We start from the raw sequence: 22350 nt of genomic DNA, 5'->3' as shown, positions 1-22350 counted from the left end.
CAGACACAAAAGCCAAGTATTCCTGTGTGATTAAACTGTCAATACACATGCAAAACAAAACATCTTCATATTTCAATAAATTAATTATATAAAATATATAGGGATGAATGATATACTTTGGACACAATAACCTTATGATGGAGTCATTTTTAATGAATGCTATAATGCATGGCAACTAGCAATATGCATAGCCATTAGATACAACATGACCAGAATTTGCAACATAGACTAACTCTGTGATAAGGCTCTCCAAAAATAATTTTAATTACATATACATTCAATCCTCTGCACTTCATGTAAATGTATCAAGTGCTTTAAGCCCAAGTTAAACATCCACAGACAAGAAACAAATAACAGATAAACAAAATGTGTTCTATTTTCATATGTTAATGTGTTCCAAAATTATATGCCAAATAGTGTGCATAACTTGTATACTTTATCAAATTGCTGGTGAGCTACTTTTTATTTCTAGTATAATAAATTTCACACATTGTTTCAGAATTACCTCATTTTGTCATAAAATCACACATATTTGAACTTCCTCGCTGCAAAGATGCTTAAATTAACTCTTTCAGCATGGGGTTAGTGTATATAACGAAATACGAGACTGCTTTGTACTCATTTAGTCTTTTCAGATTTAATACTTCTAACTTTACATATAATGTGTATATCTTCACATTTGGCAGGATTTCATTTAATATTACAAGTTTTTAACATATACAAAAATCTTACTTTTAATGAAGTATCTCTTATAAAATAAAGATTTGATCACAAATATATTGAGCATTTATTCTGAATAGTCCATGTGAAAAGTAATTTTCATATTAAAATTAAAAACACTTTACCTTACCTCAAAAATCTCAAACTTCCTTTGTGTAATCCCTGAAGACCTCCTAAATACATTTTAAATGTTTTTTTCAGTAAAACTTGACAGCTTATATATTATTTTCTGTAATCTTTCTCCAAATAGAAATTGTGAATCTTATCAACCTTGTAACCACCAAAAAAAAAGAAAAGAAAAAATCTAAATTATTCCTTTTTCCTTTTATAATGACTTCATATTGTTATATAAAACATTTATTTATACTAACTAGCTCTACGTTTGTAACACCATACATCTATTTATAATTAAATTTTATTGTTTTATTGCCCTTTGAACATGACAAACTACTTACTGTCTGTGCACTTATAAATTGCAAATCACTTGGAGCATGTGCAGCTCACATTACACTATCAAATTACATTATGTACTGCTTGCATACATGCCTCGTTAATCCTTTTATTATATTTATTTTAGTTAATCTAATCTTAACTAACCTGAAAATATCCTTCTATTTACATTTTAGTTGCTTTTATAGTTATATATAAAGAATTAACACAAAAACAAGAAATAAAATATTTATCAAATTTTCTCTTCTCTTGCTTTTGGTTGTTGAAAAGTGTTATCCCTCAATTTTTATATTACTCATAGTATTACAATTAATTTTTTATTTAATTAAATAATGCTCCAAACAATATAAACTAATAACATGCAAAACAAAGATAAATCCCCTTATCTCTCAAACATTTTCTGGCTTCCTACTTCTAAAACAACAGTTGTGACAAAGTCATCCAACCTAGATGTTAACTTTCTCATGGGAACACTCTTCATACTTAGAATGAAACTGACATTTTACCATTCAGAACATAATGTTACATAACACATCACTTGATAGATAGAAAACTTGAATTTCTATTGGTTATAGGTAATATATAACCAAGCGTAAGAGTGAACTACTAATAAATTATGAAGGCAAAGATGTTACAAGTGGTTGTGGCAGGGAGTGATCTGATTTCTATTTGATAGCTCTGTAACCACACAAAGTTGAAGACTATAATAAATGTGGTTTACTTGAGCAATGACAATTTTATAGAGAGTAATTTACGTTTAATTTTGTACTTTTTCAAGGGGTAGTGGGTAAAATAGGAATAATGACATGTTAACAAAACATGTGTCATGTCACACTAAGAGAAATTGAGGATTTTTTCAAATATTGCTTTGTATAATGAAGAATTTAAAACATACTATTAAGATATGGATTACTACCTAAGATTTTATGCTGTTCTATTTTATATAACATAATCAAAAAATAAAACTTTGAATGTATGATACTAAAACTTTGCATCATGCACATTAAAAAACATCAGGGTGAATGGAGTTAAAGACATACTCTTGGAATTTAGTAAAGGTTCTAGCAAACAAAAATAAACAAATACTAAATTATATAATAAGTCTTAGCATGACATACTTTTAGAAACGCTAGTAAGCACCCCATGAAATAAGGTTATTTAACTAAATGATTTCAAAATTATAATACTGCCCTTTGTAGGCCTGAAACAATAAAACACACAAAGTGACCCTTAAAACAACTGAACTAGTATGAAAAATACACTCTTAAGTAATAAAGCCTAAATCTAATACTTGAATGATAGTTAATAAATTTTCACCACAAAATATTTATTGCCAAGTTAAAAATCATAGCCTATTGTTATATGACTCACTATATAATAATAAATTCATCACAAAATGATTTTTTCTTGTCATACATCTTATCTCAATGCTAATAGCAATTCATTTTTTTAGGTACACTTGTTCATCACAAAAACTATGGGTTTAATTCCTCCAAAAATAACAAGTTTAATTTCACAGTGATTATAATATTTCTAAAAACTGTAATTCAACCATCAAAATTACACAAATTTACAATTATGACATCAGTTATAAATCTTACTACAATACAGCAAATCTAATTAAATGGTTAAAAAGAATTTATGTAATGTTTAAAATAACTTAACATAAATTAACCTTTGCCATATTTTACAATCTTATAAAACTAAGATAAATTAAATACATTCTAATCAAAAAGTAATATCTTGAAAGAATAATATATCAATACAATAAGCATAAAAAGACTGAAAGCAATTTCTTTGTAAATTCAAGACCATAAAGGAAAAAAATTTCTTTTATAAGATTCCTATTGGTATATTTCATACCTTGTTAGATAACCTTGAGTCAAGCTCTTCCATTTGTTCGTCAAGACTTTTCTTCGAATCAGCAGAGTCGCTCGAAGTTGGCAAACCACTGTTTGCTGAAGACGTAGTCAAACATTCGCTAGACTTAACTTTCGTAACAGAAGAAGCACCTGAAAATAATAATTAACTTTTTTTATATATTTAACTGACTGTTTACAGATAAAAACTTATTCAAAGCTTTATACTCAAGGGCAAAGTTACTGATGTCATACAAGTATGAAACATTAACAATGAAAGTAAAGATAGTTGAGGTATTGAACAAAAGGTAAACAAGTCCCAGAATCATGGTAAATAAACATGGTCTCATGTCACAAATGTTATAAAATGATGTGGTATATCATTAATGGTATCTTTTCACGTAAACTACTCATTTCTAGCAAACCACACTTGAAAGAAAATGTTTATTAAAGAAATGAAATAAGTAACAGAAACTAGAAAGTAAGATGAAGTGTATAAACTTAATACAGTCAAAATGTTTTGGATAATATATGAACACTTTTGTTTGAAATGCTTCTCTGCAAAATTACAACTTTAATTTTGGTTTTTACTTAAAGTTGAAAAATCTAAGGTGTTAAAATAACATCTACAAAAACTATTCTTGCCGAGTTCATCTTTGCTCCCTGTTCGACGGTGAAGAATGCAAGAGGAAGAAGAGACTTTGCCCAACGATGAACCAACAGTTGTTGTTGTATGTGATGTGTTCGTAGATAGCCCAACAGTGCTGGCTGCACGGGTATGACAGGAAGGTCGACCAAGAACTGCATTTTGAAATACTTCATCTTTCTCTTGGGAGTGATGTTGAAGAACTTTAATCATGGCATCTCGCTCAGCTAGTTTTGACTCAAGGTCTTTAATTCTGAAACAAATTTATTATTATAAAGCTCAATCTTTATCTAATTTTTGCAGTATTACATCTAGATTTATACTCTAAGGGATATTTTTACTTAATAAAATATTTAACAATTTTTTTTTATATTAAATGTATTAATTAAAATATAGGGTATTTGGTATGTTCAATTTGAATAGGCTAAAGAGCCAGGTTAGAGAATCCTAAGTGTCCTAAGATACATATAACTATCATTATTAATAATAGAAATAGCACAGGTAAAATCCCAAAACAAATTCTCCAAACATCATGATGGATATCCCAGCATGTTCTTTGTAAGACTGACAATGAATGAGTAAAGATGGTGAAGATGTTGCCAATGGCCATACTGCAAATCAGCAGCAAGTGTAATTTTGAGAGAAGTAACATAAACATTAAGATAAAGGAGATGTAGCTACTTGAAAACTGCTGTAAAAATTGCCTAACTGTGTGTGTGTACATGCGTATTTCAATGTAACACCAAACCAAAAACAAAACGAGGAGCAAAGTAGAAGTGCTGATTATAGACTACACCAAGTTCACACTGGCAACACAGTTTATTTGATAGCAACGAGGAGAACTGAATCATACTGAAAGTACAACATTTGCAGTGAGGGATCAAGTTGGTGACTTACAAAAAAAACACTAAAAGCACACAGACTGTTGATAAGACAGATTCTGATCCATAATATAATTCCCTCAGAAATATGATTCATAAGCCAGGGATTTATCTTCCAGAAAAACAGCAACCCCAAGCACAGAGAACATGGGGTTAAATATCTTGATGGAATATAGAAATGACTTACATACAAAATACTATTACATTGTACAGCTTTTTAAATTTCCTTCCACATTTTTAATGACATTGTTTTGTACCATGAATAACTTCACCATCCATTTCACATTAATCACTGTTTGTGAACTGTGTATGTGTGCTGCTTGTGTATTTCCATAATTATTTCCATTTCTGTATCAATGAAAAATAAAAACCATCTACAGAATTTGTATATATGAAACCTGTTACAATTATATTCAAAATTAACCAGGCTTTATTCTACATTTCAAATGGAATACAAGTAAACTCTGAGTGAAATTAATTCAATATTTCCAACTATTACTATTTACCTTCCCTCCAACTCTGCAGTTTTCCTATGTGCAGCATACAACTCATCCATCTGCTTAAGTTTTTCTGTCCTGACTAGAGCAATCAGCTTCTCACTCTCTTGAGAGGTCCTCTCAAGGGCTGCTATTTTAGCATCTCTTTGGGTAAGAAAAGCAAAAATAGTAAATAAAATGAAATATTGTTAGAAAAAATAAATATAAATAATAGCACATTATGTAATGTTAATGAAATGTATACCACACATCTGAAGAATTGCACAAAATATATATACAATCTGATTATTTTCAGCCAACTATCTTGCTCATATACATTTCTCAAGAATCATTTTACCATTCCAACAACCTTCATGCAAAGCCTGTAGGTCTTGTTTTCTACTATATATATATATATATATGTTTCTTCTTACCTGAGCATTATGACATTTTCTGTTTAAGTACAATTATCAATTACCAGTTCCCTTACAGTATACTATCACATGATATTAAAATAAACCACCAATGATATTAATTCAAAGTTATTGAGATTCACAAAAACATGTTAAAAACTATAGGAAAAAGTCACAATTATCTTCAAATGTACACCATTTTATTATATCACTTTAACACAGTACCAGTATTCCTTAAGGTATAAAGCAAAAAATAAACAAATGAATTTCAGATACAGCATTTTTGCACAACTATGTGAATATCTAAAATTTACACTTGGAAAACAAACTCAATTTTCAGGATCTTAAACTATTTAACATTATTTATAATTAGCAGAAGCAGAAAATAAATCAAAAAGCAATAAAAATGTATCTCGTAGCTAGCATGAAATACTTAGCTACAAACTATTATAACTCATCTGAAAAACTTTCATGTAACCAAACAGACAAGGTAACAATGATTTTTACTTAATATACACGTTATGTATTGTATTTCAGATGCATAATACACAGTAAACAGTATGCAGACCAATTAAGAAGAACTTAAGCTCAACCTGTATTCTCATACATCAATACAATCTAATACAACTGCACTTTGCAATAAAGAATAGTTAACATTAATATTTTGTAAATTTAAAGTTCTTAACTTCATAAGAAAATATTTTAAAAATATTCAAGCTTTTTCAGTATGACAACTGACATTTGTGTCTCAGGTCTCAGTCTTTCCTATTTTCTCATTTATTTACCTCTCTTCTGAAAAATATGGAATTTAAGGTCACTTATTATGGTTCTTCATGATGAGAAACCCACTTGAAAACAAAAAATACAAGAAAACATTTATTCTTACCTACCAAAGACCGATTCATGCACACCACAACTATATGGTACCCTCAAACTTCACAAACCCTATCGTTCACTACAACCCATAATGTTTACCTATTAATCATTTAACTACAACATAGCACAGGCATTTTCTAAATATACAACATCAACCGGGTCCTTTTTCTAAGACTTCTTAAACTTTAAATATATTCTTAATCAACTAAATCATACAGCCTTAATGGACAGTTGTGATGTACTCTCCCTCTTAACATAAGTACCCACAACTGAAGCCTGCAAGATAGCCTTAGAACTTTATATCCAAGACCCCAACCCATTGATACAGAACACCCAGTAACCAATTAGCAATGCTTCCAGAATTCACTACCACCAAAACTAACTTTATGTTCAATAAACAAAACTACCTACAAATAAATAGCCTAAGTATGGGGAACCCTGTGTCACCAGTTCTAGTCACATTTTTATGACACCAATTGAATCTCAAGTGATCAATTCAGCCTTACATTCAGTATAGTGGTACAGGTATGCTGATGAGACAATTGCTGGATTCACATCTACAAAACACACATCTAGTTTTTCAGTCACATTATCTCAATAGAACCCAACATTAAGTTCATCTGTGAACAAGAAAAAAACTAACCAAATAGTATTTCTTAACCTCAAAATCATTAGAACTGATACACAATTCAAAACAGAAATCCACAGAAAAATCACCCAAACTGGATTATACATTCCCTGGGACTCAGCACATGAAACTAAACAAAAACTCAACATACTAAGAAACCAAATAAACACAGCCATAAAACTATGCTCACCATATAAAATTAACGATGACATCAACAAAATAAAGCAACACTTCATCAACATCAACAAATTTCCTCAAAAAACCATGGGAAAAAATTAAATGTACACACCTAAACCAACAACAAACAATAAATCCCAAGATACATTAAACTACAAAACCTTATATTGCTGCATATGTTCCCGACATCAGCAAAAAAATAACCAACAGTTGGAAAAAACTTGGCAAAAAAAATAATCAACAGTTGGTAAAAACTTAAAACAAAACAAAACATTTTAGTAAATGCCAAATTTATTAAAAAACCAGGTACAAACTAAAGTCCATACTATGTAAAAACTACACTGACAAACAATGCCAACATAATTTATAAAATACAATGCAACAACTGCCATGAAGAAACAAGCAGAAAATAGGAAACTAGATTCAAAGAGCACAAAAAAACACTTTCACACATTTTTGGACACTATAAATCAAGTAAACACAACATTACCATAGAAAACTCACAAATACTAAGTACGGAAACAAATATGAACAAACACAAGATCAAAGAAGTCCTACTTATACAGCAACTGAAACCAAAATTAGACCAACATAAAGGAACACCTTTATACCTATACTAATTAATAACCTAACATCCAATTGCAATGCCCCCTACAATCCTGTACCCTTTTATACTTTCATTCCAAATACATGTCCAGCAACAGTCAGTTCCAAACTCTTTGCTAACCTGAAGATGACCTAGGAAGGTCAAAATGTTATTTGCTCATCATTAAAGGTGTTAATACCCATACCAGCCACACTGAAATACACTCATTATGGTAGATATTGCTAAAGCAAAGCATAATTTTTAGTCTTCAATATTATTTGTTTGCAGAGTAATAAAGTAGAAAATCAGACCAACTTGCCATGCACACCTCTCACATCCACTTTTTCACAAATTTCCAATTAATAAATACTATAGTATTTATACTCACTAGAATGCCACCTCAATACATCAAATGATATATTATGTTATAGTGCTTTCTGTATAAAGTACTGTCTATTTCAGCTCTAGATTGAAAACTTCTCTTGCATTACAAACATGTAAAACTTAGCTAAATTTTTAAAGATTCCCATTATATAGCATAAAAGCCAAATAAACTGTGATAGTTACAGGACATTGTTTAGTGTGTACTGTTATTTTGTGTGCTTAGATGCATTACTTAATTAAATTAAAATTATTTAATACAGTAATACCATTAATATAAAAAAGTAGGCTTAACTTTTATTGACAGTAAATGGCTAAAAACCAGGAGGACATAAGTAAGCACCATGTTTCTTGTTTTTCATATATTCTTTATTACAAAAGTAATTAAAATGTAAAAATTAGAAATTGATTAGGGTAGATAATATTAGATGAGGTAAAATAATGAAAATTTCTTTATGAGGTATGCTTGCTAACAGCTTGTGCTCACGTAATTCACATAAACATGGGTCAAACAACAATAAAATTCAAGTATACAGATGTAAACTCTAACAACCTTTATAGACAACAACTCTAACAAGCTATTTAGGATAAACCATTGTAGTTTCATGTTAAAGTATGCAGTTACTATACAAATAAAAGGGGGTAAGTTAGATTATGTTTGTACTTTTTTACAGTTGTTACAAGGTTGATCAAATTGACCAAATGTGAATAAAATTAAGGTGGAGAAGAAACTGACAGAATTTAGATTTAGTGAGAAAAAGCGACATTTGTTTGGGATTTTTTTTAGAGATTACACAAATGAAATTTCACAAATTTTAGGATAGCAAATGTATTTTTAATCTTAACATACAAACAAACTTTTGCTAAAACAATTAAAAATGTTATAATGTGGAAACTGAAGATTACTTTGGGGACACAAGGTTGATTTAATCTTAAGCCTGATATGACAGAGCTAATAGTTTATTTGATAAGTATATGAAGAATTAACATAAACTGAAATATGTTTTGGTAATTTCAGTGTCAAATTGTTATACTGTTGCACAGAAAAACATAATTATGATTCACTTTTAAATTATTATTTTATTTGAAATGATTATACTTTTATTTCTATAATTGCAAATAATTAGCAAACAATTTTATTAAGGCAAGCTAATGTCAATCTGAATATAAGAAATAAAGACCTTTAATTATTACATAAACTCCATTTTGTCTGAATAAAATATTCATAAGTACATAATGAAAAAACTTACTTTGGTAATGAAGCTGCATCTACAGCAATTTGTCGCATTGTAGATTCTTCTAGATATCGCTGTTGCCACTGAAAAAAAAAATCTTAAACTATTCTACAACTATATGAATTAAGATTTGAATTAGATATTCTGAAAAAAATATTAAATTGTATTTTTTTTGTGAACTAAAACTTCAGAAGGTTTAGTATGATATTCTTCAAAAAGAAAAATGTGTTAATTGCATTTCAACTTAAAAATTTTGGGTTCACTCAGACATTACATTTTGCTATAAAATTGTATTAACCTAAATAAATACATTCACTACTTTTCAATGCTCAAACACAATGAAATTTAATGTTTAGAACTTTCAAAACATAAGAGACATTATTAACATGCATAATTATTTTATAAATTATTTTAAATTACTGTTTCATACAAACCTCATTAACTTCCGATTCCAGCTTTATGATCTTTTCTTCGTACTCTGTAACAGTTTTTTTCAGATCCTCTAATTCAACATTACTTCCATTTGACTGAGGTGCTGTTTTTCCATCCTTTTATGTAAAATAAATTTTCAAAATCTTCCTTTCAGAAAAACTTTCTTACTACAAATAAATGTAAATCTTAATAAAACTATAAAAAAGACAAAATTTTACAAACAATATAGTAGAAAACTTTTAAGACTGTATCTTTTCTCTTATTCTAAATGTTAAAGTTAACAAAGGAATATTAGTGTAAAGATGAAATCTAGGATTTAGTGAAGACAAAAATAACAAATGCATGTACTGTTTTGGTAAATAAAAGAATTTACATAAAAAAATAACTAGTAAATCAACTGAATAATTAGCTTTTTTAAACATGATCAGATACTATTATTTTTCTAGCCAAAAATCCTGATTTACCCATCAGGCAGTGACAGTGAGATAACATTTATGCCCCTTTGGCTAAAAAGTAATCAAAACCATGTTATTTTACACGTTTTGTAAATAGACCAGATATTTTGTGAAACACTGTCATTTGTTTTGAAACAAATTTCAGGTCAACAAGTTGTGTTTGGAACCATTTTCTCTAGTACTTTCTGAAACACTATACTGCTAATGGGGATTCTGGTCTTGAATACAACTTTTACAGAGATTCTAGTGACAAAAGTTCTAATATTTTCAATCAGCTGATCAGAGGAAGGCATCACCCCAACTAGGATCTAGTGGTAGAGATCCCAAAAGTAAGCCAGAACTGGAGCTGATCCACCTCCTAGATCTACATCTACTACTGGAGCTAGATATAATGAATGGCCTGAAGTAAATCTATAAGATAGGTCAACAACAAGTAATGACTGAGTTTTTTGCCAAAGAACAGGTGTCCCACTGAGATTAATGACAACCCAAAGCTACTTGACTGTTTCAGAACTCTAAGTAATGTTCTCATCACTTATCAAGTCGCAGAGAAAAGGCCACATATGTGAACTGAATTCATTTTATCATTACTCAAGTTTCTTGCACTGATTACAGCAGGCACTGACAAATGATTTAGTATTCAAGGAAACTTTGCCAACCAACACTCTCTCTACATACACCCTTTTATCACCAAATGTTCAGCAGCAAGAGGTTTGAGGCTATTTACTCAATGTTTCACATGAGTACATCTGATGCTGAAGATAAAAACAAATTAAGAAAACTAACACTTTATAAGGTATGGTAATAATTATTAGAATATCATGAAAATAATTCTGGCAAAATGAAAGAGCATACAATTAGATTTAAAGAATTAACCACAGTGATATGTCATATTATACAAATAACTAAAATAACTGATAACTGACTAACAGCATGTCATAAAAGTTTTTATATATATATATATATACACACACACACACAACTGAATCAAAAATCCTGAATTCAGCTCCTACATATTTATATATTGAAAACCTCACATTTCAAAAATTCCAAAACTAACATTAGCAATTGCAATACAAACAGTTACCTAAAACAAAATTACAATACAAAAATATAACCTTATGTTTAAGACTTGCAATTTGTTCTTCCAACTGTTCTCTGACTTTTTTCTCCATCTGCAGTCGACGGTCACTTGCAACCTGCAAGTTGGCTAAGGCTTTCTGCAGCTGTGCTGCTCTTTCCACATATACTTGCTTTTTGCGACACTAATATTACAAAAGTTTATTAACATTTTAGTTATGCTACAGCTTTGTAACTGTTGTAGAATATACACTGATAAAAATCTACTTTCAGAATAAGTTTCTAAACAACAAGATTTTAGGGAATTATGTTTCTCAGTATTATAATTTAAAAATTAGTTCACTTTATAATAAAATTACTTTTCTTTTATCTGAAAAGAAGTAAATACAATTTTTGTTTATTTCTTTTAAGAAAGTACCACAGCTAAAGCTATAATATAAAGACTAAAAGAGTTTATGTTAAAGTTAACAGTAAAACACAATGAAAAGGCTTTTCAGATGCTCACAGTAACTAAAAGGTACAAGTATATGTAATAATTATGTGTTTGATTAAACAAAAAAAGTAACTGCTAATTTAATAAATAGCATCAAATAAAAACTGTTAATACTTTGAGGTCCACTACTTTAACATGATAAACCATAGGTGTTTGAACATCTTAATCACATAATACTTGTCTCCGTAAAAATGCACATTCAATAAAAATTAAGATGATTCTCTTCTCATACATATCATTTCACACTTAATTTCATGTCTAGCAAAAAAGTCAGAAAATAGCATCTCATTTTCATAGTAAACATTCTAAACATTGGTATATGGATTAGAGAAAAAAAAATACAGCTGTTGGCTTCTTAAAACTTTAGCATAAGATATTGTAGAATAATATTAATAAGTTGGTACTAAACCAATTTCAAAGCTAAAAATATTTGAAAATAAATAGTGAAATACAGTAATTGATATTTTACAGAAAGACTCAAAACCATAAACATTTAAGCTAATAACTTTTGTGGCTGTGATCTCCAAAATTTGGGGATACATGTCGATAAAAATATCAAGTTATTATACTATTGTATATTAATATATGGTCAGATTTTCCCTTAACATTGTGTTTTGACAAATTAGTATCAAAATAACCAAAGTGTTTTTTATGGTAATTATTACCAAGTCTAAAAATTTAAAAATAAAAACAACGCTTTTTCTTTTTAATAAAATTAAAGAATAACTCATAGAATACCAACCTCCTCTTCCAATTTCATAACATTAGCTTGGGCATTTGTTAAAGCATTATCTAAGATGTCTATATGGTTCCTTTGTTCTTGTAAAGTTGCTCTTTGGGCCTGGAGTTCAATTTCTTGTCTTTCTTTCTCAGCCATCAACTCTTTGTCTAAAACATCAAAATTTGGAAAAAATCATTTTGCACAAGAGATTCAAGCTCTACAAAGTTTATCCTTCTCTACTCAATACTTCATTTGAAAATAAATGTATGCAACACAAGCTAATTTTACATATCACCAATGCTATACGTTGTACAGCTAAGTAGGCTAAAATTAACTATTAAATTTACAAATAACTAAATGCTTACTTCTTTACACATATATAAACCTGAGAAAGTTTACTCCTAAAATTCACAAAAAAACAAAGGTTCCCAAATAATAAACACTTAAAAAATTGGAGAATAAATTTTTTTTATTCTGTAAGAAAAAATTAAATGTAATTTTTTAAAAAAGTTCACGTGAGCATGTTCTAATAAATATTTTATAATTTTCAAATAAAAGCTTGAATTTTTATATAAGATAAAAATAAAACTTATACAATACAGTAAATAAAACTGTCTTTCAAGTAATTAAGAAATCTTCACATGCACTCTTTCAGATTTGAAGAAACTTCAACTATTTCTAGCACAAAGTCAATTGTGTTGTTTTTCAAGTAGACTTAAATGTGATACAGTTATTCTTTTTTAACAAAGTTATATTTTTTAAAGAAATTCACTGCTTGTCACATTGTTACTTTCTACAAAAATTTCTTTCAAATGTATCTATAGGGTTAATAATTCTTTTAATTTATTGTGTGTCATTACAAAATTTCAGTCTTTCAGTTAACCTTATAAGTTTTTTACATACAAAAATATTCTTAAATGAAGTATTTTTAACAAAGTAAAATAAAGATTTGTCCATAAATATGTTGAATATTTGTTTTGAATACTTCATGTGCTAAGTAATTTTCCTGTTAAAATTAAAAATACTTTTCCTTATCTCAAAAATCTCAAATTTCCTTTGTGTAATATCCCTTAAACATCCCATATACATTTAAAACGTTTTTTTTCAATAAAACTTTATATTTTATCTGTTATATCCTTTGCTATTTCAAAACAGGATGAGTCAATTTGATTGATTAGTGAAAAACATCAAACAAAATATAAAAGTTAAATTATTTCTTTCTTTCTAGGATTATTTCAATTTGTAACATGAAACTGCATTTGTTCATACAAAGTAGCTTTATCTCATATCAGTCTACATCTATATACAATGAAAATTTTTTTTATTTCCCTTTGAACTACATCTAACAACTAATTGTGTTGTCATAAGTTGTCAATCACTCATGCTACACTATCGATTTATACATTACCCACGAGCTACAGTAAGCATGTCACAATAATGCATGTATATATAATAATAAATAAAGAATAAATATGAAAACTAGATATAAAATACTTGCCCAAACTTTTTCTTGCTGTCAAATGTTGGTGAAACTTGATCCTGTTTTTAATACTAATTGTAATAATGAGCTAAAAATTTTTAATTAAATACTGCATCAAATAACATAGGCAAAATAACATGCAAAAAGCAAACAATTTCCTCTAACAATCACAATTTTTGTGATTTTCTAACTATGTGACAAAATCCTCTATAAAATCTTCCAAACCAGCCATTTTTTGGATTGCTGTAGGAACTGACTTATTTATTCACAAAACAATTCAATACATCATTTGTTATAAGAAAATCATGTGTAAAAAAAGACTATTAACAAATCCTGATAGACAGGATGTTACAGGTGAGTGTGGTATGAATGGTCTGATTTTCTATTCAATAATTCTGTAACCAAACATAACTGAAGGCAATAAAAATTATGGTTTGTCCGAGCAACATCGATTTTATAGTGAGTAATTTACAACTGATTTTGTACTTTCTGAAGGGGTGTTCGATAGAGAAAGGGGATGCCTAAAGAAAATGTGCCATATGTGTCACACAAGGGGAAATTCAGGTTTTCTTTTTTTAATACTGCCTTGTAGAATTAAGAACTCAAAACTTCTATACTATTTAAATATGGATTATTAACAAAGATTTTATGCTATACAAATTGGTATAATAACAAACAAAAAGTAGTTTAATGAAATTTTGAATGTAAAACACTAAACTTTTGTGTCATGCACAATAAAGGATACACGGGGTAAGAGTGTTAAATGGTAGTAGTACTGTAAAAATAAAGTATAAAGTGGTCATGTGGTTGGTCAAATCAGGGTCAGTTATTGTTACATAAGGTCAGTTGGGTAACCTGAAATAAAGCATTAATTTTTTAGGCCTTAAGAAAGTTTATTTCTAAAAATCTATCAACAGGTGTTTTGAATAATATTCATCCAAGAAATAAATTAATAACTGTATATCTAAACTGAAACAAAAATGTTTGAAAACAACATTTAGTGTATATATTTTTTGCTACAAACTTTCAACTTATCTTATAGATGGCCTTTTGTTTATCACACACACATACTAAGTCTCACCTATTTTATTGGGATATTGACAATTCTGAGTAATAGCAGTATACCAAGCCTGTTCAAAAAAAATATGTAGGAAATTTATTTTTGATGTGAATATTGTTTTTAATGTCACTACACCATGATAAGAATAATCCACTGCAAACAATTATTGTTCACTTAAAATCTGCATGTTCTTTTAAACAAAATCCAAAAAATGTTTGATACCATTGTCTCGAAGCAATATTTCTAGTACTTACAAAGAATTCTCGACTAAACCATAACCAAAACTACTTTGGAATGAGCAAGTATGTAATTTTACACCAAATGTTACATTTACTATCAATATGATGATCAGTTATTTAAAACCATAATCAACTGAAAAAAGTAAATGAAAAAACAAGTCATATGCAAAAGATTTTACATGTTATTTGGCCCTGTTCAATTAATTAATACCTAAAAATACAAACTTCATAACTTAGGTTTTGAAGTACAGTTTTCTACATTTGAGTATATTATTTTACAAATTCTATAAATTCAAAAGAGCATGTTACTAACTAGAAACCAGAACATGTCAGATTCTGACCTACAACGTAGCCAAAAAAAAATATATATATATATTTTGTACCTTAGAATGTGGGTAAAATGAAAACCAAACATCTATCATAATAGCTAAGGATGCAAATTGGTTTAAACAGGATATCTTAAGTAAAAACTTCAAACTACAAATCATTTAATTTCAGTTTTTATGTTTTGGCTTTTTCTTACACATGACTTTTTGACTTTTCTATAACATTATTTTTATATTTATATATTTTTAGTAGACATTCAATTGCTTCTTGGGCAATCACAAGACTGAAAATTATGTGGAACTGGTGGAGGCTGAAGTGAAGAACTATGGCAAAATGGGCTGCAGGATGTCCCTGAAAGTCCATATCCTTGAAACTCATCTTGATAATTTCAAGGAGAACATGGAAGCATACTCAGAGAAGCAAGGCGAGTGATTCCACCAAAATATACTGGACATTGAATGCCGCTACCAAGGAGCATATAACAAAAACATGATGGGAGCTTGTATTTGGGGCTGATATGTCAAAGTGATTTACGTTACAGTCTCAAATCTTGAAAAACTACTCACTTCTAAACATTTTTGTATAACTTTAGCATAAACACATGTAAATCTTGATTCATATGTTGTTTTATTCAGATCTTATGTAAATGAAAAGTGCAAATTTGCTGTTTTTACATAGGAAATAGATTAATTTCTAAATTTCATTATCCAGGTCACAAAAGCAAAGTTTGAAGGGAATAACGGCAATTTTATGTACTTTTACAACATAAGCAATTAAGAAATAACACATACTATCCAGGAACAAAATCTGTGTTACAAAGCGTAATTTAATGAAAACTTTAAACCCCATAGGAGGAGTTAGTGGGCATAGAGATGTTTCACTCTCCTGTTGGTAGAGGAGTTTTGCTGCCTTATCATCATTGGCAGATACAAATTTACATTAAATTATTTAGGAGTTTTCACAAGGCTAGTGGCATGCAAATCTCTTTGGCAGAACATGTTAAAGAGCTGAGAAAGATGGCTGAAGTGTGTGAGAGGTGAATACTTCTTTATGAAATATGCAATTTTTCAGTGCTTAGGTTTCATGTTCCCTATTGCTATTCGAAAGAGTAAAGTACTCAATACATCAAAAGTTTAAGTGGGGTACTTCCATCCAATATTATAACATACGGTAGGCCAATTTATTTGGAGTAACTTATAACTAACTTTCCAATAACAGTTACTGCAGGCCACAATCAAGTAAACAAAGACGTAAGAAAGTACATCTATCACATTTCCTTTTTAAGCAACACAACACAATATCTTAAAACTCAACTGTCTAATAAATAATCATACATTAAAATAAGTTATTTCTGAATAAAACAAATGAAATATACAATTACTCACTCTGACCAAGAAGTTGGGCTACAATCATATCTTTCCTTCCAAGTTCCTTCTGTAATTCTGAGTCATCAAGTTCTGTCAGCTATAAAACCAAAAAAAATTTAAAACTTTTATCTTGAATATCTACAAAAACTTACAGAAACCTTTTAAAGGGTTATATATTTCAAAAGCATCTTACTCTACACAAAAAATAATTAAAGAACAGTGCACAACAGGTAACAGTAGTTTAACTGTTTCTAAATAAAAACAAAATTATGTGAAAACTAAAGATCTGAATGAAATAAACATATGTTTAGAAACAAATCATAACTGGGTTAATAAAATAAACACTTACTGGTCTTTTTGCTAACTGAGATGTGGCAGCTTCTAATTGCTCTGAAGAAAAATTGGGATAAAAGCAAATAAAACTTCAAACATACAAAAATTTAAGGAAGGAAAAATTTTAAAATATGATACACTAATAAACATTGAATGAACAAACTATTATCAAACAAAATGAAGTAACAACTATAAAAAATGAGATCTGTAAAATACGAAATTTACATAACAGAAATTAAGTATTGAACAAGAGAGCTACTTAATACAATATGAGCACACAAACACTTCACAAGTAACATTCCAATATTCTATGTCTGTTCAAAACATAAGTATAAATTAATAACCATTTATCTCTACATTATCTTCACATTTCACATGTTGTGTTTAAGTCTATTTTGAACAAATATACACTTAACAAGTATTTACTTTTACTTTTTCCAGCACTGGAGTTGTGTTATATGAACAAAAGTTATTAATAAACATAAATGTGTAGTATATATTAAATGAATGCATGCTTTTGTTTTTCTATAATTTTTGTTATTTTCTTTTTTTAAAAAAGTTGTGTGTTACTGAGAGAAAAACATATGAAAATAAGTTTCCTTAACCTATGCTGATATATATGTAATGTTGCTGCTGAGGAGTTCTTACCCACTAGTTGTAGGCAAGAAATTTCTGTAAGTACTATATCTATTATACTGATGCAGAGACATAACACTGTGTCACTACTTATTCTTATGAATGCAATTTCAAGATTATTATAATAAAGCAGTGATGAAAATAGCAATTAAAATTCTTGGCTTCTCATGAGTCCCAGTCAACAGGCTAGAAATCCAGAAGCATCATGTGCTATGACACATTTTAGGCAATTTTGGGGCACTAAATATTTGTTATTTACTCTGGCTTGATCAGTGGATAGTGGATTTTTGTGAATTTAAATTATCTTCTAATTACAAAAATGACACCAGTTTTAAACAAAATTATCATTACATTAAATGTATAAAACAAGTATTTATAACTATAATAATCAGCTCTGCTTAAGTTAGTCACTTCACATTAAACTGAAGCAATACTAGGGCAAATTACTGAACAATACTTTACAAACTAATCTTTTAAATAACAAATATGGATTATATATATATATTTTTAGAGGAAATTAATAGTGACAGAGTTTACTAAACATATTCAAAAGGAAGGGCTGCATTAAAAACAGCAAATTCAAACCTGTGACTAATTATATTACTTTGTTATAACTAAAAACAAGTTGAAATAAAAATAAGAAAAAATAAATAATGCTGCACTAATTGAAAGGATCCCATGGTACAATCTATAATGTGGGATATAAAATGTACCCTAGGTTTTGGAGGTGACTGTGGAAGTAGGATTTGTACTGCAGTGGGAACACACCATCTATTAGTCTTAACACAAAATTTCCAGTCCCACATAACAAATTAAAATAAAGGAATAAAAATTAATAAAATACAAATAGAAATTAGGAGAGCAAGATGTGGGTGCTCAAACCCACAATGTACCATATCTATATCACCCTTCAATGCCTGCAGACAGTTGTGGGAAGGTGACTGCTCTCCAAAGTAAAGAAAAAATTAATTGAAAAATAAAAATAAGAAAAATAAAATACTTCCAATTCGGGATAGTTAACATTCCAGCTCTCATTATGGTGGAAAGGCACTAATTTGTAGCCCAGTAAATGAATTATACTGGTATGAAGGGTCCCATCCACTTGTTTCAATAAACTAGTATAGCTACCAACCACCACCCATTAATTAAGTCTACTGTAATTATTATGTTCTAAACAAGCCTTTATATGCAGCAAAGTATACATCTGCATAAAGTAGTGCCAAGTTATTAAATCACCTTATCATAGCTAAAAATAATTATTAGAAATGTTTAGTAAAAAATTTCTTTATATTTACTTAATACATTCTTATATTTGTTACAGAATAGTTTAATAATTTTATTTAAAGTTTTTATATTAGTATTTTAACACTATTGATAAAATATTGCAATGTATTATAAATTTTACAATATATCAACAATTACAAAGTTATAATGCTTATAACAGAAAAGTATGGTAAATGACTATTAAAAGAAGGCAAACTATTTTCTTTTATCAAAAATCTTTACATTGATATTCTTATCAATTATTTTAATTTCTATGTCTGTTGGATAAATATTGTTAAGAGCATTATTTATTTCAAGATTGTTTATACTAATTAAATCTTTATATCTGTAAGTTAAGATAAAAATATCTGGATTTATGTAGTTTTCAATAAATATTTTCTCATAATAATAAAGATATAAATTAGCTATACAAGTAGAATAGTTATCTCCCATTGGAACTCCTATTACTTGTTTAAAAACCTGGTTATTGAAACGTGATTACTGTAAATACAGAAACTAAATACATCTTTTATGCCTTTGAAGCAACATTTTCTGTCTTCCAGTTCTATAAAAGGATAACAGAACTGTTCTATTAATGAATTTAAAACAAAGATTAAATCTTTTCATGAAATTGCAGTGTACAATGTGGTGAAATAAAATGTCTGAAATATCTAGTTTCTACACCACATGATTTTACTCTCCTATGTATATAATACAGAAAATAATTCATGTATGTGTGACATTTAACACATTGTTTATTTGTTAGATATCCTTAAATTCTGAAAAAATATTTTCAGACTTTTGTTGAGTGCTTGTTCACCCAAACATTCATTAGATCATGTCTATCTTAGCTCTAATTTAGGCTCAATTTAAATGACTTCCCACTAAAAATAATTTGATTAAAGCAAAATATCTATTTGGTGTAAGTCTAAGGAAATAGGTGAAAACTACACACAGTTAAAGATGGTTAAAGACATAGAAATCTTGAAATGAGCAAACTAGAACTAGTATTTCATCTCTGGCCCTACATTTTTCTCACCAAATTTAAATGACTTGGGTGGGTGGCCAATATGAAACAGAAATGACAGAACTCTGCCAAGTGGCAGCCAATTATCATCCTTGATACAATATAAAGTTAAAAGACACTCAAGAAATTTAAATAAAAAATGTCTATGTACCAAAATCAGATTAACAAGTACTTCTCTTCAATGTATGTTGATGCACATGATATTTCTGATATATTCTCACTCACTTGTTATAAGTAGTTGCTTACAAACAAGCAATAGAAATTTTGTAGAAATGCAATATCTATTTTCCTGTAACAAAGGCTTTAACTTTTTCATCAGGCTTGTACAGGGTGTTTGGAAAGTTACTGTGCAGTTTTGTAATCATATTTTATTCAGTCTATTTCAAGCCTGCAACTGATAGCGATGTTTAGAAAGAAAATAAGAAGGATTCAGGCCTGTATTGATGCCAACGGAGGTCACTTTCAACATTGTTTATAATTGTCATTCATATTTAATATTTACCTCCTGTATTCTATATTGAAACATGTCTGTTAATAAACATATAAGTGCACAGTGACTTTCCGAACATCCTGTTGTATAAAAGTGGTCAAAAAATAAAGTTAAAATTACAAAAAACACTTAAAAATTTAGATAGAAGTAGGCAAGAAGTTTCTTTAATAGACTGTTTGAAATATCACTATTTGAACTGTGCCACTATATACATAACAAAATTTCTCCTAGCAGAAATTAAGAGAATATAAATGTAACAATTACATATATATTTAATAAGAAAGATACAATATTTCTTGTTCATATACTTAGATAAAAAAATTTACCTTTTATTTCTTTATTATTCTCTCGCTGACGTCGAATTTCCATTTCCAGTCGAGTTCTAATTGCACGTTCTAATTTCTCTCTCTTTTCAGATGAACGCACTAGCTCTTCATGAGATTGATGGACTTTCTGAATCTCCAGTTCAAACTACATAAAAAATAATCATATATTAACCATGTAAACAGAGTGGTTAACTTTCAATTTATACAAATATTCCAAAGTACCTATGTGTCTGCAGTTTTAAATTCAATTAAAGTTTGTTCACCATTTTTATACTGAGACAAAAGACTTTGCTGAAAAGCATTTTAGGAGTTAAGCAACTGGACTGTTTCTAATTTAACTCAGATCATGTTTATGAATACATTAGAATATATCTTTTATTGAAATAATATATATGTTTAGTTTCAGTAACAAATTTCAAATTAGGCATCAATGAATTAAGAGTGCTAGATACTATATGGAATAAAAGATAGTAAGATTACTAAAGTTCTTTAACCACAAAAATAACTGCTATTTTTATATGTATCTGTGAGACAAACAAATGGATTGGGACTTATGGTATTTAAATTCTTACATGAAGTAAAAGTACTTCGGCACAACTAATAATTATTTGTAAGCTTCTTTACTTTTGACTAATCACAAAATCTCTCATTAAAGACATTCACAGTCAGTGAAGTTTATTGGTAAGATAATCCTAATAATAATAACCCCTTTATACAGAAATACCGTAACTGCACTAACTAACACCCCCAAAAATAATTGTTCCTACTTTTTGCAGTTTGGAGACCTTCTTATAATACATGTCCAATTCACTTTTTAATGCATCATTTTCATGAGAGAGTAAGTCAATCAACTGAGCTGCCTGAAGAGGGAACTGTTCTGAATCAACTTCCACTGCAACTCGGCCTCTTGTTCTAGGTCTGTTTGGGAAAAATTTGTTATGCTGGAGAACTTGTATGTTATAATAAGATACAAAGGTCAATATTATTAAATGTAAATGATTTGTGCATTTAAACTTGTATATACAGTACTGAATTTTCAAATATCAAAGAGAATGGATAATAAGTTTTTGCTCATATAAATTCTAAGTAACAAGTATTTTGGGAACAAATTTTTATCATTCTGCTAAGATCACAGGTTTTGGCTATTAACAACTTAATATCAGTATACTTCTTTAAAATAAAGTGGTTTAAATCAGTTCTTTATTAAATAACCCAAAACATTATTTGAATAAAATTACAACTTTACATTGTGACAATTACTAATCACACTTTTATACATTCTTCTGTCATCAT

The 22350-nt window shown here is 28.7% G+C and overlaps 1 protein-coding gene across 6 annotated transcripts in view; it reads right to left on the bottom strand.

The window, feature by feature from the left end:
- Positions 1-22350, bottom strand: part of LOC143225475 (uncharacterized) — a 48598-nt gene that overhangs the window by 13098 nt on the left and 13150 nt on the right. For 5 of the 6 annotated variants that reach the window (XR_013013871.1, XR_013013872.1, XM_076454945.1 and 2 more), the window contains exons 4-14: positions 21825-21975; positions 21058-21202; positions 17332-17372; positions 17001-17079; positions 12531-12676; positions 11334-11480; positions 9763-9876; positions 9344-9411; positions 5063-5197; positions 3675-3928; positions 3034-3182 (exon numbers count right to left, since the gene is read on the bottom strand). Coding sequence is in view for 4 of the 6 variants with exons in the window: in XM_076454945.1 (XP_076311060.1) it covers positions 3034-3182; positions 3675-3928; positions 5063-5197; positions 9344-9411; positions 9763-9876; positions 11334-11480; positions 12531-12676; positions 17001-17079; positions 17332-17372; positions 21058-21202; positions 21825-21975 (1429 nt within the window). In the remaining 2 variants the exon portion in view is untranslated. Of the gene's footprint in view, positions 1-850; positions 894-3033; positions 3183-3674; positions 3929-5062; positions 5198-9343; positions 9412-9762; positions 9877-11333; positions 11481-12530; positions 12677-17000; positions 17080-17331; positions 17373-21057; positions 21203-21824; positions 21976-22350 lie in introns of all 6 variants that reach the window. The other variant, XM_076454948.1, reaches the window with a different exon arrangement.

The sequence above is a fragment of the Tachypleus tridentatus genome, chromosome 9 (assembly GCF_004210375.1).
Source record: "Tachypleus tridentatus isolate NWPU-2018 chromosome 9, ASM421037v1, whole genome shotgun sequence".
In the NCBI taxonomy this organism is placed as follows: domain Eukaryota; kingdom Metazoa; phylum Arthropoda; class Merostomata; order Xiphosura; family Limulidae; genus Tachypleus; species Tachypleus tridentatus.
Note: the sequence above shows the minus strand (reverse complement) of the source record. Positions and strands in the feature narration are given on the sequence as shown.